General features: G+C 40.3%; 1 protein-coding gene across 1 annotated transcript; it reads left to right on the top strand.

Moving 5' to 3' along the window:
• The first annotated feature begins 5,157 nt into the window (after nt 1-5,157).
• khdrbs1b (KH domain containing, RNA binding, signal transduction associated 1b) lies at nt 5,158-20,191 on the top strand. Its single transcript, XM_042506454.1, has 9 exons — nt 5,158-5,568; nt 7,694-7,815; nt 9,519-9,635; nt 10,046-10,192; nt 13,964-14,097; nt 16,287-16,524; nt 16,953-17,020; nt 17,371-17,429; nt 18,868-20,191. Exons 1-9 carry the CDS (start codon nt 5,475-5,477, stop codon nt 18,972-18,974), a joined length of 1,086 nt encoding a protein of 361 aa, XP_042362388.1. The 5' UTR covers nt 5,158-5,474; the 3' UTR covers nt 18,975-20,191.
• Nucleotides 20,192-20,393: the final 202 nt, after the last annotated feature.

The raw sequence follows: 20,393 nt of genomic DNA on the forward strand, positions 1-20,393 counted from the left end.
GCATAATTTCCAAAAGAAATTGGCATAATTCTCCTTGTAGTGACTGATAATTTAAGAAAATACAAAACAAAATCCTTCCAGCGATGAAAATATATACAAATTTGCAGGGTTTTATTTTATTTTTTTAATCTTGCAGGCACCGCAGATGCAGTTGTCTCCAGGGAGACACTGATCATCAACAAAAAATCACCTTGTGAGCATGACAGGGACAGAGTGACAAGCTGGGGGATGGGATGAAAAGAAAGCTTGTTTTCTGTGGTGGCGAGTGGGTGGTGAGGGAGGGATGGAGGGTGGGAAGAGGTGGTGATGGAGGAAGAGGAGGGGGAGCGGGGCGGCGTTACAGACCTAAGCAGGTGTGACAGTTCTGAAAGCTTTCATGGGGAAAAAAAGGTTTCTCTGGCCTTGTAGTGATGCTAAACTGAGCGTGACCCTCAGACTGAACCCAGCTATCTCCCTGGCTCTCTTGCTTGCTTTCTTGACTAAATTGCCCAGGAGCAGGAAAACCCTCCACTGACAGTGTGACACTAAAATATTTAAGCTTACAAATTACTGTTCTCCTTTAATTTATCCCTCCACCACTTTCATTTGATCTTTTTTTTCCCTATTGTTGACTTGAGAAATACTGTTGACCACAGTATGAAAGCCTTTTACTTAAAATTTAATATCCATTTAGTACCTCCTCTGACATAGTTTGATATATAAATATATATCTGTTTCTGTTTGTTTATGGGTCAGATGTCTGACCAGAAAAAATAATTTGCATGTGGTGTGGGTGATTTTTAGCCAGGCTATAAACTGAAATATCTCAACAGCTACTGGATGAACTGCCCTGAAATTTTGCACAGTGTTCACAGTGTACATGGTTCCCAGAGGACGAGTCTTCGGCAATGTACTGAATTTTCTATAGTGCCAAAATAAGTTTTTGGATTGATACTCATGAAAATTAGCACCTACATTCATGGTCCCCAGAGGATAAATCTGAATTACTTTGGTGATCTCCTGACTCTTTCTCTTGTGCAAGCAGTTGGTTGAAACAGGCAGCTCAAGAGGGGACCTCTGCCTACCAGTTGTTGAAACACCACCAGAGCTCCATAATCCATGGACTATACAGGTAGTCTTGTTTTTTGTAGTGTTAATTTTTTCAAATTTTCTTTGAAAAAGTAAAAGTTTCAGTGGATTTTTTAAGCAAAACACATTTTTTCCTCTGCAAAGGCACTGTCCATGGTGCTGAAAGGTGCATTCAGTTGGTCTGCTGAGCACTGAAATAACTGTCCCCTGTTCTGATGAAACGCCTATGGTGAGTGCATAAACACATTCATATGTGCACATGCATGAGTGTGTGGTACACTTTAGGTCTTACTTTGGGAGTTTGAAAATCCCTGTGAACTGTAATCCCTTTGGTGACCTCTTTTCATCTAGTAGTTTAAAACCACAAAACAATGTTATTCCCATCACCATCAGCTGTACTTGAAGTTTAATGCTACTAAGCAAATATTAGCATACAAACATGCTAACTTGAACATGGTAAACATTATGCCTGCTAAAGATCTGCATGTTAGCACTGTAACTGGGAGCATGCTAGCATGCTAACAGTAGCATTTAGCTCAAAACAACACTGTGCCTACACTGTAAAATCTAACAGGCTGGTCTTACGTAAAATAATCTTGAAAACCAATTGCCTTGAAAAGGGAAAGTAAACTATTAAACAACTATTAATCTTAATTTATATTTGCTTTATATCTTTTTGTTTTATATATGATTGACTAGTTTGTATCCAACAGAAGTCAAATGTATAGCACAATAAACTTTAATTACTGAAGTTGCTGAAACATAAAAACATTGATTTAATTAAATTTTTCACTTTTAACTTGCAACAACTTCACAAAATTCAGTAAATATAACTAAATTTGACAACAATTAGATACCAAGTTAACACTGATTGAGACTAATAGTTATAATTACTTACATTTATCACAGCAATGGTTTTCTTTTGATTTTTTGAGTAAAATCAACTTGTCAGACTTATCAGTGTATAATTACACAGACCCCTAAGCATGGCTCTTGGTCTGATTATGCTGCAGTTTCTAAAAATTGCAGGCAAACCTGCCACAAGGAACTTCTAACAATTTTATTACTTTGACTTTTAGTGGAGTTTCAGAGTCCCATGACACTCTAAATACTGCTTCACAGGCTCATCTGCCCGAACAAGGATAGAACTTCAGAGGAATACTGAGTCCTTGCCATTTTTTGGAATCTTTGGGGCATGAAAAATGGTCAGATGCAAAGTTTTGGAATAGCGGCAGCTTATATAAGCCTAACCTCAGTGTTTACCCCTTCCATCTGCCCCTGTTTACCCCAGACTGTGGCTCTGTATGTTAGGGGACAGGGGAAGTCCACACAAGCAGAAGGCAAGAGCGCGAGCTATCGGATTGGAACCCCTCCACCTGCCAAGAGAAGTAACTCTTCCTTTTATGAGCCAATTGAAATTCAGCTCACAGGCTATCCATTCTGTCAATGACAAGAGGAGTCAGGACAACCTTGCAACCCCCAACACTAATAACACTGTAACGGTCAGAGATAGATCAAGCTGAACGCTGATAGTTAGAGCGGGTCTTCGGCCTCCCATAAGTGTTTATTGCAGACAATTTTTGCCTTCATTTGTTTTGAGCAGATGCATTCCTGGGTACAGCTGCGGTCGATCGTAATGGTTTTCACTCTGGCAGTGGACTGACAAATGACCTGCAGTTTTTGCTGTTTGTTCAAAGAGCATCCGCCCGCACATAATGCATTCTACTGTATATGCTTAAAGACCCAATACACAAGGCACGCTCTGCTCCTGCTTTGTATGCATTAGGCCGACTCTAACCTCTGACCTCATGCGCTCCACTCAACGGCGTGACAGGTTCATTACCACCGTCTGAATCGGAGGAATCAATCCTTTTAGAGTCTCTCCCAGACGTTCTCCTCACTGTGCTTTTCACTCGCACGTAAGTGTTTTGGAATCAATAGAAATGGAGAGAGGGGAAAATGGGGGATTAGACAAAGCACAGGCTCCTTCTGATGGACCCAGTTTTGTCAGCAAGAGTTTCGGAGACACACTTGCTTGTTATGATCGGCACCGCCACTGAGGGACAGTAGAGAGCCTGGAATGAAAGTGCCACATTTTCAGGGTGCACTGTCTGAGCTGGAATTACATAAACAAATTAAACACTGAACATGTGTCATTAACTATCATTATCCAATTCACAATTCAATTAATATACACTTGATATAAAAATCTATTATACTGCAGTACATAACAATTCAACACATATTAGATTTGAAATATGATCCTAGTCTGCAATTTGGTATCTATTCACAGACTTATTTTATAGTCTAGTATGTGTGGGATTTGAATGTATTTGAAAAATGGCATTATCTATCTATCTATCTATCTATTCATCCATCCATCCATCCATCCATCTAAGGGACTGTTTTCTATATGTGAGAGGGGAGGGGCTGGTGAAAACAGGGGAGGCACTTCAATTTTTTTTTAAGCGTTTGGGGGAGGTATGTTTTTGATTTGGCTTAGAGAAGGAACATTCCATATTAAATGGTTTTATCCTGTATTTATTTCAAACTCCTGCCGAGCCCCAAATCATGCTGGTGGGTTTTAGAGGCATGTTTTCTTTAAAAAATCGCCAAAATAACACCATTTATCATAGTCTGAAACTGTAAATATGGAAATTATTGTTGAATTTTCAAATTCCCAATAGTCGTTCGGCACATTTTCAAACATGATTTGCTTTTTTACTAGGAAAGTAGCTCTAATACACATAGAAAAGGGATTTTTTTTTTAATTTTGTTTTGCTGTAGATAGTTATAGTTATTTATGTAGTTATTTATTGTGGAGGGGTATGTGCAATATTTAGTTCAATAACTCATCTAAAGCAACATTATGTGTTATTCTTCCAACTCAATATGTTGCACAAATCGTATATATTGTATATACTCTTACTGTTTTCCTACATATATTTTATCATGCACATATGTAAAATTTCTAACATTACATACTTGGTTTATATATTATAACGTAGCATAAGGCACATAGCTTCTTTTTTTTTTTTTTTTTTTTTTTTACACATTTAGACACTCAGCACATTAAACAGAGGTCTATTTATATATTTAAATATTTTACATAACAGTGCTAACATTGTTTTTTTTTTTTACTGTGCTCCTATTTCATATTTTTTCATACTTTGTACTAATTTCTCCATCTATAATTCTGTAACAAAGCACAACTTTGCTGTGCCTCTCTCCCCCTCTCCTCCCCTCTCTCTTTCTCTTTCCTTTTAGCCATGATTGTATTTCATTTGTTATTTACAACATCTATTGCACATCTGTCCGTCCTGGAAGAGGGATCCCTCATCATCCTCTGCCGCTCTTCCTGAGGTTTCTTCCTTTTTTTTCACTGTTTCAGGGGTTCTTTTTCAGGAGTTTTTCCTTGGGTGATGTGAGGGTCTAAGGGCAGAGGGATGTCGTACACTGTAAAGCCCTCTGAGGCAAACCATGTTTTGTGATAATGGGCTTTATAAATAAAATTGACTTGACTTGACTTGACAATTCCCCCTGATGATCAATAACATATTTCAGATTTGAATGTATTTCCCCCCTAGTCAGTCAGGGAGGCTTAAGGAAACATGTTAAACATGTTTGTAACTTTGGGAAGGGTCAAGACAAAAAAAGTCACACTCCAGCCACCCCACTCTTATAAATGACGGACAGTCCCTAACCACAAGACAGCTGAATCTATGTTTCATCTGTAGTCAATTGCCTTAACCCTTTAAATTGTATATAATACGATCAAATAACCATATATGGTCATTAATCAGCCCAGTGGAGCACCTCTGGCTCTGATATACCTGTAGTTTACACTCATACATCTTCAAATATGAATATCACTGGAATAAGTTTCCATATGAGTTTCCCTGAGAGGAGAGGGAGTCAGTAGTGGGGCACCTCGAACACTTCCTGTGGTCTGGTACCTTTATATTCTAACAGTAGCACACCATAGAGCGGGCACACCCATACCCGTACTGACAATCTGATAGTGGGATTATCACTACTGGGGGCGCCGCGCATCAACACAACACACAGTAGGCGGCGTCAGTCCGGAGAGCTACGTCCTTCTGAGCTCACTTCCGCCGGCTTGAGTAGGCTCACTATTCTACCCATCTCTCACCGCTTTTGTTCTCTCATTTCCATCCAGTCGGAGCTGCTGTGAAGAGGGGACCAATCAGTTGGGAAAAATTCAAAGTAGCGGACCCGTCCGTCGCAGAAACGCCCGGTAGCCACATGCAAAGAACCGTCCGCACAGAGGATACGCGGCACTCTGTAGTTACATAACTGGACTACTTTTTTTCTATCATTGTTGGGGTATTTTTCACGCTTTTTTTGTTGCACCCGAAACTGACTCCCCGCTATCTAAACTCAAAATGGAGAACGACGAGAAATATCTCCCCGAGCTGCTGGCGGAGAAGGACAGCCTGGACTCTTCGTTTACACACGCCATGAAACTTTTAAACGCAGGTAAAGTTATGTTTATTTTTGTCTTTGGGAAATGTGCGTTTGAGTTTAAGAGCGGCGCCATTGGGCTCGTGGACGCACTCAAATAAACACACACACCTCCACGGCCATGTGTGTGTGGACGGGACGTGAACTGCCCCGTGAACATTGACAGAAACAGCGCTTTAATGACTCAGTAATGGGAATATGTGTGTGTGTGTGTGTGTGTGTGTGTGTGTGTGTGTGATACACGTAGCTGTTCCTTAGATGATAGCTAATGAGTGTGAGGTTGTAAATAGCCCAAAGCTATTACAACACCACAGAGGGGAGACGCACTTTCAAATATTCATCTCGATCATTTACGCTTCCTCGTGCAGCTGCGTCGCATTTGAATCTCTTCGCTTCAGTAACTGTCGGGGCTCGCGTCGAGTATAAACTTAAAAACTCGGAGTGTTTTCGGTCGTTTGTTGTCGTTGTCGGGTCCCTGTTGAGCTCATTTTTGTGGCAGGTGCGTTGCGCAGCAGCCCTTTTAAATGTGCGCCAGTATCCGGGGTCACCTCGCGACTTCAAAGCCGAGAGGCGGCTTCGTGGCGGCGGGGACAGAGACCTTCGAGTCCCGCTGTCTGCCGGCTGCTGCTGAAGTGTCCTTGAGCACGAGACTGCAGCCTTGGCAGCTCCAGGCTGCCGTCCTGTAGCTGTGCTGGAGAGGTGACAAAAGAAAAAACCTGCCTCTGGTATTAGTTATTTCCCTGTGGTCGACAGCCAGCTCTAAAAATCCTATTATTAATATGTTTTGTCTAGATTTTTCAAATCACAGAATATGACTTCTTATAATGGAGTGATGAGGTAATGCACCCGGAGGTACCATAGTATAGTCATAAAGTCGCTTCTGAGCACCACAGATCTTTGCAGGAGCTGCTACAGAAAATGAAAATACACAAAACATCGTTATGATATTGTAAGGTGCTATAGATCAACTGAATGACTGCTAAGTAAGTGATTATTTTGTTGCCCATGTGCTCTCCCAGAGAGTGATGTGTTTTTCTGCCTATTATTTGCTGCTCGAGCCAAGTGTCTCAGGTACCTCTTGTGATGCTTAAGCCTTTGTCTAACAGGATGTGCATTATCTAGGCTACATGTCTGAAAATTGAATCCGGTAAAACAAAAGGTTTGACATGTACTGAGGTTCCCCACGATCTGCAGCTGGTGGACTGCGGTGCAGATGACATGTTTGCACATCGCAGACTCCCGAGCTGTCATGGCCAGGAGTGAGGAGGTGGTTTGAGATAGAAGTGTTGTGATGGTGGTGCTAGATGGGTGCTGGAGACGTTAGGTGCTGTGCCACATGGAAGAGCTGATGGCTGCTTGTCAAAAAAAAAATGTAGCTGTGAAAATTGCATGTTTTCAAAAATGTGCTTTGGAAGATTCAGGATTTTTCATGAATCTGATGATATTTTTTTCTGATTATGTGGTCATTAATTTAGTCTAGAAAATCAGCAATTGTGGGAAAAAAGTTTGTCACAAGTTAATAGAGTCCAATGTGATGTCTTTGCTTATTACTTATCTTATTTTGCCTGCTCAGCAGTCCAAAACAACCAAAGCATTATTTTTCCAGGGATATAAAGCAGAGAAAAGCAACAAAATCTCATTTAAAAGAAACTGTGAGCAGAGACTGTTGCCTGGAAATATGGCTGAAACAATTAATTATCTAAGTAGTTGTTACTGAATGGATTAATTATTTCAGCTCTATTCAGGATGTTGACAAGATCCCAAAAGGTGCAAAATGAAACCCATCTCATATTTTATCATCTTATAGTCATGTGGTAGCACTATTGTGTGTCAGCCAGAAAATACTGACTTTCAGTCACAAGATGTGGAGTTGGCTCGGTTAAAATTAGACTAAAAAGTGAGAGTTTTTTCAGATGTCTAGGATGCAGACAACTGCAGTTGAGGCTACTGTTAGATGTGTGTCTAAAAATAGTAAATTTTGCAACCAAATCTTGCCTGTTAGAGCCTAGACCTGCAAATCTCCAAATCAATGCTTACTTAATAATGTAAATGCACAAAAATCCTCCTCATTACCGAGCTGTACTTTGCCTCTTTGAATCCTGTTTGCTTTGCCTGAACCGAGCTGCCTCTCCCCTTCTAGAAATTGATAGAATCCAGAAAGGCGATACTAAAAAGGAAGCAGAAGCATACCTGGACCTTTTCACAACAAAGAACATCAAACTTAAGGAACGAGTGCTCATACCTGTCAAACAGTACCCGAAGGTGAGCTTTCTCTGCCCCCCTGTCTCTTTTTTCCCATCTTCTTCTGTCCTCTCTTTCTCTCCTCCGTGAACCCCTCTTGATTTAATTTATCCTGCAGCCGGGTTTCAATTACACAAAGCCACAGGGTTACTTGGGAGTCTCAAATTACTCCTCTCAACCTTGATCTTTAAGCTCCAGAGTATAATTACAGCCGATACTGTTTTAAATAATCATAAAAATGGATCAAAATGTTAACATTGGTATGGTTAGAAAAGCTCTATATTGCAGTGCAATTGTGTGCAGGAGATTCAATCTTCAGAATGAAGTCTTACTTGGCTTTATCACGTAACCTCAGGTGTATTCACCCAAATCAATTCAATCTATATCTGGCTCACACATTTGGCTACATTGATTTTCGGGTGGTTTATGACGTTAGAGAATGTGTCTCAGAGTATAAACTGTCCTGTAAAACTCACACAACATATTGCCAGTTGCATAATGCTTCATTTGCATGCTGGTGAATTTATTTGCATCAGTTTGAGTCACTTTAAAGTATACTGTAAAATCTGACAAGTTAATTTTACTTTAAAAAATGTAGGAAACCAATTTTCTTGGAAAAAAAGTAAATATAAGTCTTACGTTTTGTTAACTTTGTATCTAATTTTCCTTAAAATTTAGTCATATGTACTTAATGTTGTGAAGTTGTTGCAACTTAAAAATGACACGTTTAATGAAAACAGTGTTTCTAAGTATTAGCACCCTCAGTAAACCAAGTTTACCATGTTATTATCTATATTCTGCTGGTTGCAAACTAGTCAATCATATTTTTTAAATATGTTAACAAAATCTAACATTAACATTGGCCAAATCCTCTTTGTTATAACCAAGTTCCAAGTCATTTCACTTGTCATTTTTAAGTTGCAACAATTTCACAAAATGTTTGGTGTAACTTAACAATTGTATATTAAGTAAACATAAATGATAGATAAATGGTTATATTTACTTTTCCTTTTCAAGGCAATTGGTTTGCAAGATTATATTCAGAAAGATCAATTTGTCAGATTTTACAGTGTTTGGCGGCTGTCTAAATTGTGTTGTGTAACTTTTACTTACTTTTTTTACTTTTTGATGAGTTGATAGACGGCGCTTCTTTAACAAGAATAACATGTATAGATGCGGCCCCATCTGGAGCATCAGATCAATAAGATGTAGGAGTCTGGTCCGCCGGGTAAGGCAGCCTTCTGATCTCCACAAGCCTGTCTTAGTTTGCCAGATTTAGCTTGAGTCGTCACATCACTCGGCTGTGTCAGGGATGACAAAGCTAATGAGTGGCTTCGGATTACAAAAGCTACTTTTACAGCTCCAGGAGGAGTTGCTTCCTTGGGGGCGACTCTTCGCTAAATGTGTTCAGCAATGACAGCTAGTTGTAGGACACATCATACACACGCAGTAATTACATTGCTCAAAGATCCAGGCGGTAAAGATTGCAGGTTTTGATCACGAGTTGGTTCCAGCTCGATGCTTGTCTGATTGTGGTGAATAGTAACTGACGGTGTTACAGCCCTCAGGGGCTCGTATCGACCCTCTCTGCTAAATCTACTACTTAAGGCTGCAGTGTGTGCAACAAGACCCCTGACAGTGATTGCTCCTTCACTCTCTTGGTATTAAACTCGCCTCTGCTTTGATTGTCAGGCTAATTTTCTACCGCTTTGTTTTGCTATTAGTTCAATTTCGTGGGGAAGATTTTGGGACCTCAGGGCAATACAATCAAGCGTCTGCAGGAAGAGACCGGAGCCAAGATCTCTGTGCTGGGCAAAGGATCCATGAGAGACAAATCCAAGGTAACACGCGCTCTCTCACACTCTCACACATACACATCTGGTGTTACACACCTGTGAGAAGGGTACCTGGAGCCATAACACATCTGGCCTGTACTTGAGAGGGATGTCAGGCAGTGAGCCCAGATGGCGTCAACTGGCAGGATAGCTCGGCTGAATGTAAACGTAAAGCCAAGGGCATCCACACACTGCACATCTGCTCCAGGAATCTTCAGGATCTCCCGCTAAACCTGTTATCCACCACGATGATGTAATTATTAAGCTATATAAAGGAAGGGAATACCAAACTGATGCTTGATGCCCTCCAAGGCGGCTGAAATGCAATTACTTCCTGCATAATTCATTTCATGTTAGAGTTGCCCGCGTGCTCTCGCTGACTCCCTGACTCTTGTGTGATGTCGCTCTTGTCTCAGGAGGAGGGGCTGAGGAAAGGCGGCGAGCCCAAGTACGCCCACTTGTCTATGGAGCTGCACGTTTTCATCGAGGTGTTTGCCCCAGTGCCGGAGGCCTACCTGCGCATGGCACATGCCATGGAGGAGGTCAAGAAGTTCCTGTTTCCTGTGAGTCTGACTTTAATGTCTTGGTGTGCTTGTGTTGTGTTGTGTTGTGGTCTGTTGACTCATGTGTGTGAACGCTCTGAGAGCTGCGCTCAACAACAGGGCTGGGCAACATGGAGAAAATCAAACATTGCATTATTCTGACCCAAAATATCAGTATTGATATTGAAAAATTAACAAAATGTTAACACAATGACCTTTTGAGAAGTAATCATCAGTTATGACTGAGAGGGTAAAGGCAAATGATTAAGCAGCTTGAACAGGGTGGTAAGTTCCAAGTTACATCAATTTAATAATAATAAGCTTTATTTGTATAGCACCTTTCATACATAAAATGCAGCTCAAAGTGCTTTACATACAAGATTTAAAACCTAACAATTTATGAGAAACGTGTATGTAAATACACATATAAACTCATACAAACACACAAATTCAGCATACGTATATGTATATACACCCAAATATGCACAAATAAAATAAAATAAAATAAAAATCAGTATATAATCATGTATACCATAGCTCTCGCAGTGAGTTGCAGAACAGCTCAGAGGTGAGAAACAAAAGAAATAAAGTGTAGAAATATAAAAGATATATTAAAACAAGAAGAGTAAAATTATAAAAGCGCATTAAAAGCATAACACACATTTTTAAGAAAGTAAAACCCTAAAATGTGATAAAATGATGTAGACAACGACTAGTTAAAAGCAAGAGTATAGAAATGGGTCTACTGTAATGCAGCCTTTAAAACTAGGAAAAAACAGTTTTACAATATCCAAAATCTAAACTGATTTTGGGGCTGTGCAATTAATCAAAATATAATCAAAATGCAATTTGGCCAAATGAAATATCCAAATCACAGAAGCTGCAATTTTTAATTGTCAGGTAGGACAATGACAATGACAATGACATGCAAGATTTACCATTTCCACTAAAATGATGACTAATGTAATTTCTGTCAACATCAACAATGTGATACTTTTTTTTTTTAAAATATCATGATCATGATATCTCATCTCACATCACTATATTGATATATTGCCCTTCCCTATCTTACAGTCATTTTTTTGCCATTAATTAACTGGCTGGTTATGTATTCAGTTAATCACTCAGCCTTTAAAATGTCTAATGTCAGCATTGACAAGCATCAGCACAAGTTAATAGAGATAATCTCTGCAATTGTAGAACTATAGCAAGCTAATTTAGAATTTATAACTCACAGAAATGGTTAAATGAGTATTAGATTTGACTCATCTTCTATTAGTCATCTTTCTGATGAGTTGTTATCTTAACCCGACATATTGTACTCTAATTATTGAATTAGTCTGCTAAGTATTTTCACAATTAGATGTTTAGGCTATGAAAAGAAAATTATGAAAAATGCCTTTTACAATTTCTATAGCTGGTATATTTTATATATAAAAAATGTTGTACTTGCTGATACTGTCTTGAATTATCAAATATATCAAATATGGCTCAAGATTTTGTCACTGCACTGCCTGTTTCTCTAATCAAATATGTTCAGAAACATATCTTAATGTACTGTTTAGCTGTAAAATGAGAAAGTTGGCCTGACTGGACACCGATCACAAATGTTCTAATTTTACAAAAAGGTACATTAAAATGTGTTTCTGAAAACATCCGAGGTGAGAAACAGGAGATGAAGTGACAGAATCTTGATTCATATTTGATCAGCCCTGCCTAGTTTGACAGTTTGCATGCATTTCTTGAGCAGCGATTGGCAGCTGCGTGAGAGACCCCTCGGCTCTGATTGGTTGTATTGGGTGCGCCGCAGTAGATTATAGGAAATTGACATTAGAGGCAATATGATGAGGATGATGATTCTTTTTTCACAGATAATCTGTCTCATGACCGATTTCAGAATATAGTGAGTTTCAGGATATATGACATGAAGTTATTTTCATAAAAAGTTACCAACTGTAGCTTTAACTCAAAGCTGATGTTTTCAAATAGCTTGTTTTGTCTAATCGGCAGCCCTAACCTTGAAAATGATTGAATGACTTATCACATAGGACAAAGTAAAACACTAAATTGTCACAGCGTAGAAGCTGAAATTGGGGAGATAGATTGAAAAAGGTTGAACCTCCCCTGAAAGTGTTCCTGGGTAATTTACTGATGGTGTGGCTTTCAGAAAGGTGGAGCGAGTCACAGCATATAACTAAACAAAGCAATGTAGCACAAAGCAGCTGAACAGGAGGAGTCGGGTCGCTCTGAGTTTGCTGGCAGGTTGCCCCATTATCTGGCTGGCCTCCATGTCTGTCCATCATTGCGTCTTTACCTGACTCCCATTCATTAGGGAGCGAGGAGAACCATCTCGGAGCTGCGAGGCTTCCAGACAGATATGTTGGAGAATTCACCCTGCGCTGCCCACGCTTTCTTTATTAGTTTTGTGCTGAGAGATTCTTGAGCGCAGGCCAACCCAGTCTGCTGCCGAGTCCGGCTCAAGCCCACAGCGCTCTAACAATGGCTCGTGCCAGAGCAGGCCAGTAGATGCCCACATTTTTTAATTAGTGTGCAGGGTGCTATAGAGGAAAGAATCAAAGGCGAGATGAATGGGCCAATGAACCGGACGTGATGTTGGCATTGCAGCGTTATGTAAAAAGCCGTCCCCTGCAGAACCTGTCGCTACAATTTAAGGCTCTAATCTGTCAGGCTTGACGGCCTTCATTTGAAAGCAGGCAATATTTTAATAAATGACTCCCAAAATGGATGGATGTGATTTGTTGGTGAAATGTTTTATGTATTACCTGTAGTCCTCGTCAGGTATTCCAGCAGGCTTTGACTCTTTTGTTCCTCCTCATCTTTTTTATATGTCTACCAATGTAAATGCAAAAGCAGAGCCTTGATCTCTTTGAAGTGCTCGCACATCCTTTTAGCTCTCGACACAGACACTTTTCTTTTTTATGTTTTCCATAGAATGTAACGTCTAAAGAAACTTAATTAATCTAAACACCTTGATGGGTAAAGACGTGTCACCGTGCCGGCTTGTTAAATGCAGCTGCAGTCACACAGCTCCCCACCCGAGATGAATTTGTAATCAGTCAAGTGGCTTGTGTTTGCTTTTTTTTCCCGCTGCAGATAAATTGAAAGCGGCTGTCTGCGCCGCATATTATAGTATCCACCTTCTTTTTCACCATCATTAGAGCTCGGTCACCATTCCAGTGGCTGATTTATGAAAAGGAATTGATTGGGTCATGGTGCAGCCCTCGAGATTGCTCCCCAAAGAAAGGCGGTATATCGTGTTGCGGGATTTGTGCTGCTCAAACAGGCAGCCTTGCTAATCCAGCCCAACTTATTGTTTTTCTCGCAGATGGAATAAGGTAACCGTTGATGCAGTCACACCAGACTTGTCAAGAAGTGCAGGGAGAAGTGATTTACATTTTGTGCATGACTGAGAGGCACAGGAAGGCAGGGAGTGTGGATGGATGCTTTCCAACCTCCCACATCCACGACCTCCCCCCCGCCCCCTTCTCTTTAACACTCTGAGTCACCGAGACTTTTTCTTCAACTCGCTCTGTTAGTTAGGGGGACGCCGTGTAGCGAGCAGCGCTGTAATTGTGTTTCACTCCTCTGTTCATCGCTCGTTCTTCCACACTGCCTCCTTTTCTTCTCTCTCATTCTTTGCTTTTCATTTGTGTGCCCTCACTTTTCCATCATGTGCTCCTGTTTCTCACCTTCTCTGTTTTTATCTTCTTCCTCTGTGTGTGTGTGTGTGTGTGTGTGTGTGTGTGTGTGTGTGTGTGTGTGTGTGTGTAGGATATGATGGATGATATCTGTCAAGAGCAGTTCATGGAAATGAGCTACCTGAACGGAGGCCAGGAGCATGGAGGCAGAGGCCGAGGGGGCCCTCCGGTCAGGGGCCGCGGAGTCCCTCCTGGTGGAGCACACAGGTGCACGCACGCACGCACGCACGCACACACACACACTCACACACTCATACACTCACGCTGGGTTTCTCATATAACAGCTGCTAGGTCACTGAAGAAATACAAAGACACTACCATATATATGCATCGATGAAACTGCTGAGCAAGGCAGGAAGCAGCATTATATTTACTCCTTTCTGTGTAATCGTGTTTTCGGTGTACTTACACTAAGGAAGAATTTAAGGAAGCATCTTTTTGACATAAGATACTACATCTCACCAAGAATTTGGTACGTGCTATTACAAGAAACAACTCAATCGTGAGTTCAAGGAATTTCAAGGAATCCAAATCAATAGCTGGCCACCAAAAAATCCAAAAGCCTCCACAATTACTGCTTCATGTTAAGTTTCTTTGGTAAAAATGTGACTAGTCATACAGTAAAAATTAATTAATATTTTCAAAAGGTTTTCCCTCTTTTAAAGAACACTTTGACTTTTTGACAAACACATTTCTTTCTTGCTGGAAGTAGGATGAGAGGTGCAACACCACTTGCATGTTTGTATGGCAAATAATACAGCTGCAGCCAGTAGGAGCTTAGCTTAGCTTAGTTTAGCATAAAGACTGAAAACAGGTGAAACAGCTTGGCTGGCTCTGTCTGAAGTTACAAAAATCTAGCATCTTTAGAGCTCTTTAATAAACAATAAGAGTGGGGAAAAAATGATTCACTTAATAATTGCAATTTATTTATTTACAGTTTTTTAAGTACTTTTCAGGCCTGAAACGATGTGACTCAAATGTGGGGGTGAGAATAAGTTTTAGCTTTTATTGTGGTAATCAGCATGTAATGCTGGACATCATATCTGTTTCAAGGAAACCAAACCCATAGCAAGAATGGTAGCCAGTCTGGTGATACGAAGCAGCTCTGATTTATCTAGCCCAGCGCAAACTCCCCACCGGATCAGCAAATTTACTGTAGCTGCCGTTACTGAGATTAGCCCGCTGTAAACCCCAGCACTGGGGTTTGTGCTGGCTGAACTGGAGTTGCTAAAGCCGCTGCTAAGTCTGTCTCCAGAGCCTCAGCCCCCTTTCCTAGCAGCAGGGATGAGTTGTAGGGTCTATGAGCTGACGAGCTAGCTAATTCTTGTCTCATTTGTGCTCCGATAAACGGAGAGAAGGGAGCAGAGCGAGGGGCTGAGTCAATCAGTGCACTGCACACATCTCTACAAGAATAGAATAAAATTTTACCCATTTTAAATACGAAAGAAATTGATAATAAGAGGAGGTCAATGTTAATTTTGAGGCAGCCAGCACATATAGATCAATGTATGGAAAACACTGCAAGTTCGACGAGCAGCTAAATGTCAAGGTCTACTTCAAAAATAGTTTTTTATTATATATATATTATATTGCATATGTAATGTACATTTAAGTAAACTTTATTTATCACAGCACCTTTCTTAGAACAATGTCACAAAGATAGAATTGTTAAAAATAAGACCATAAAAACAGTTGAGAATTTATTTACTTGCAGTATTTGATACTGCGAAAATAAAATTCATAAATACTGACAGACTGTGAGGTGCACTGTGTATGTAAATATGTCCCATTATATACAATGTCTAGGAGTGTATGATTCTCCTTTTTTGTGTGTGGTGTGGTGTTAAAAATGTAAACAAGAATCACAATAAATCGTAAAATCAAATTGCAATGCTGAAAAATTGCTATATATTCAGCACCCAAATATGATGATATCCAATGGGGAGAAAAGCTATAATGAACATGCTGTTTAAACCACTGATTTAAACAACATGTGTAACCGCATATTCAATTTTATTTCACAAATGTAAACAACACGTTGGCTTACAATACAAACATATTGCAAGATTAAACAGAAATGGCAATTCAAAATAAAATCTCGATGCCGGATATCTGTTCACAAGTAACATTTAGAATGGACCTGCGACCCACTTTTAGACCATGACTCACCAGTTGGGAACCACTGACAAACCGAATGTAAGGGATTTTGTTCCTTTGGACAGAGCTGTTACAGCTGTTTCCATCTGTTTCTAGTCATGATGCGACGTGGTGTAGCTTTATGTAGAAGCTTGAGAGTGCTAACTCACTCTAACTTTTGATGATAAATAAGCACATTTCTCCAAAGCTTTTCCTTCATGTAGAAGAGCACAGCATTAACTCAGTGTTCTCTTCTCCAGGGGGAGAGGAATGCCTCCACGCGGTGCTCCTGCTAGGGGAGGTGTTGCCCGAGGCGGCCCAGCCAGAGGTGGCGCAGTGAGGGGCGTCCCAGCAGGCCGAGGAGGACCCCCAGCAGCACCCGCCAGGGGAGCCTCTGCACCGCGCGCCAGGCCCCCAGCAGGCGGACCCCCTCAGAGGATGGGACTTCCACCCCACCAGCACAACCCTGCTGCTGGTGCTGAGGGCTACGAGGAATATGTAAGTACAAGAGGCATTGAGGGCAGGTTTAGTTTATCCACTTAGTTTAGATGTAGATGTCCTTGACACAGTTATTCATATAACTGTTATTACACAAACAAGTAAAGATATCATTAAACTTTAATTTGGACCTGTGAGGAAGAAGTAATGTAACACCCAAAAGTGATGGATGACGTGAGGTTTGACGTGGCTAAATCTGGCCTCTCCAAAACATTACTCCTCTGAATCAGAGTGTTCTTGGCACTCAGTTAGCTTTGAATGGCTCTTCCGTCAACACAGAAACAAGTGATTTTGGATGCTCGAGACAGAAGGGGAGCGTGTCTGCTTTAGTCCAAGTGTAGTACTTTGGGGACATCTTGACATTCATGATTCATGAAGAAGCCTCTCCCCATGTCTCACTCTGTGTCTCTGTTTCCTCCCCTCTCCAGGGCTACGATGAGAGCTACACAGACACGGCCTACGAGTCATACGACAGCTATTACAGTCAGCCGCAGGCGTGAGTGATTCAGACGTCTCTTTGGTTTTCACCTGCTCCTCACAAAGTGCACACACACATTGCCTAGTTTCTACTTTCACTCAAAGGAATTTGAGAGCAGCAGAAACACTTTTTAGCCACTCTGCACAAATTCAGCGCTGATGGTACTTCATGTTTCACGGTCTGGATGGCGGTGTTATTTAGGAGAACCAGCCGGGACTAAGATGTTTCATGCTACAGAGCCAAGCTTTGATCTTATTCATGGAAGCCAATTATCATCCCCCTAGACATTACAGTCAGCAGCTACTTGATGTTTTTCAAAGATTAAAAGTGATTTTTTTTCTTCTTCTCTCCCTGTTTTTGACCATCAGAGAGCCAGAATACTATGACTACGGACACGGAGAGACCACAGAGTCATATGAGTCATATGGTGAGGAAGAACTTTATTCACTGCCAACAAAAAGGACCTAATTTATACTGTTAAAAAGATGCAGAGTATAAAAAGTCTGCTCATAAGTATGACAAAAGTTAGCTAAAAGTGTATTTGGATCTATATTTGTATTACATGTAATTTGTATCTTCATTTTCAAGTCCTTTTAGTATGCAGTATTTCCCTACATGGTGGTTTAAATTCATTTTCATTCATTGATTGGTTGATTGATTTGTATGATGTCCTTAAATTGGCAAATTTAAGTCTAAAAATATTGATAGCCCACCATATGTGTCTAATTAGAGCAAGACTTAAAATTGACTCAATGGATCATCGGCCAAAATGATCATTAGATTTCAAAGTTAATGACACTTACTGGTACCTTTTAATGACAGTTCACCCCCTAAAACAAAAATACATATTTTTCTTTTGACCTTTAGTGCTGTTTATCAGTCTGGATTGTTTTGGTGTGAGTTGCTGAGTATTAGAGATATCGGCTGAAGAGATGTCTGCCTTCTCTCTTTAATAATGGAATGAGATGGCGCTCCGCTTGTGGTGCTCAAAGCGCCAGAAAAAATACATCTGAAAAACTCAACACCAATGTCTCTTTTCAGAAATCATGACCTGGTTACGAAAGATATTCCATAGAGCTTGTTGTGAGCAGTTTAATGTAGGAACTATTATCTTGCTACCGAACCACACCCACCAAACGTATCACCTGCGCAGAAGGAAGCGTGCTGCTAGTGCTAGCTCACCTAGCACCGCTGACACCATTAATGTTGGGTATGGGTATGAGCCTCTCGTCTGAGTAGATGCATGCTTCCTCCTGCGCAGTGATACAGCTGACCAGTGTAATTCTATGGAAAGAAAATAGTTCCACGTGAATCTGCTCACATCAAGGTTTTTTGATTATCTTAAGTCATGATTTTTGAACAGAAACATTGCTGTTGAGTTTTTCCACAAGCTGAGTGCCATTTAGTTCCATTATATTGGAGAGAAGGCAGACATTTCTTTGGCTGATATCCCCAACACTTTGCAACTCACACCAAAACTATCTAGACTGATAAATAGCACGACAGATCAGAGAAATAAAAGTATTTTGATTGTATGGTGAACCGTCCCTTTAAAGGTACTTTATAGAGGTTTTTATCACTAGTATGGAGCAATAGTTTGCTGAGATGGTGCCTGTTTTACTTGTGCTGAGCGATGCGACACACAGCCCTGCCAATTGTTTATTTATTTATTTCTGATGTTTGTCTGTTTGTCCAGCCTGAAGGATACACACATGTTTTGGTGAGAAACACTGAATGTGAACTTAGTTTTCTCGAAAACCTCCCAGGGCACCTTTAATGTCATCTCACCCAAACAGTTTTCTGTAATAAATCTTGAAGTGGTAAGAATCGATATCTAATTCTGCTTTTGTTTGTGTCCTCTCCAGGCCAGGATGACTGGAACGGGACCCAGCGAACAGGCGCAGGGAAGGCCCCTCCCCCCTCCAGAGGTGCCAAGACGCCTTACCGGGAGCACCCATACCGGCAGTACTAAAGCGGACTCACCACCCTTAACGTGTCGCCCTGACTACCGCCTGTCTACCACGGCAGCTCTCGCTTTAAGCAGCCCGACAAAAGTAATTGTCCGTTTTGTCTTTGGTTTGGTCTTTTCCTTCACTGGACTTTATTCGTGAGAGCAAATGGGGAACTGAAAATCGGAACTGGTTTTTGAGATTTGACCGCAAACTCCCCCTCCCTCCTACCCCCTACTCTGTCTCACCAACCAACCAACCAACCAGCTAACCAACCAGCCACCAACCCCCAATTAGATGGCTTAGAGAGAAGTTGGCGTCCTTTTTTTGTTCTTTTTTATTTAAATTTTAATTTATTTTGCTGTATTTTTATCTCTGACCCTTTCTACCCCTCCTCTGGCTTTTTTTGCATTGTTGATCTTATTTTTCTTTTTACTGTTTGGGAGTAGTCATTTCTAGTGGAATTAGTGGCTCATTATCCACTTGTCTAAGGAATCCATTTTAATTGTTTTTAAATATAAAGAATCTGTTGAGGGTCAGTTGCAGATTCCCATTTAGGCTACATTTCAAAATTCTGTTAATATAGCCGAATAAAAGACCTTTTAAACTTTCAATTATGTAATATAGAAACAAAAAAACAATCTTAAATTAAGTGAAGGTTAAAGAATCAATGTTAATGGAATCAGTACAATTCATTCTTGATGATGGTTTGTTTTTAAATAGTTCTAAAACGTTGTCCATTTAGACTTAGGCAGCAATATTTGTCATTGTCCTTAGAGTTTTGAAATATAGCCCTAATAGACACTGTTGAGATGGACTGTCCTCATATCCTCAATTTGTTATACATGTTAAAAATTAATTTTAAGACTCTGAAGACAAAATGTTTGTTTAATGAGAACACGGCCAACAGACAGGCCTCGTGTTTCTGCTAAAGACAGTTCAGGTCTTCATTTTGTGATCTGATTATAAACTGCATGCACAAAGTACACAAAGAAGGATTGGGACAAAAATCTCCACATGGGTCTTCTCTTTCTACAGAGAAGGGATCCTGCAGCTCAATCCGAACTCTTGTACATATTTTAAAACGTCCTAACTGTACTTATTCTGCCACTAGTATCTGTACCCTCTCCATAAAATGCATTATGCTACATGTGTAAGCTTGCCTAAATAGGTTACTAAATCTGTCCAAAAGATGTTTTGCAGCAGTTTGTCAATAAAGCTTAGTTTGTTTTTTATGAAACTTAACTTGCTTTATTTGTTTCCTGTCCTAGTAAAATTCTGAAATGGCCTTTTTTAAACGACAGTCAGATGTAGGTGTTTTCCTTTGTTTCTCATTCAAAACCGCATTTTAAATCTAAATGAATGTATTGACGTCTGAAGACTTTAACCCTACTAAATGATGTCTTGATTGATTATCAAAAGAGCACAACTTATTCTTTCTC

Source organism: Plectropomus leopardus, chromosome 18 (assembly GCF_008729295.1).
Source record: "Plectropomus leopardus isolate mb chromosome 18, YSFRI_Pleo_2.0, whole genome shotgun sequence".
Classification (NCBI taxonomy): domain Eukaryota; kingdom Metazoa; phylum Chordata; class Actinopteri; order Perciformes; family Serranidae; genus Plectropomus; species Plectropomus leopardus.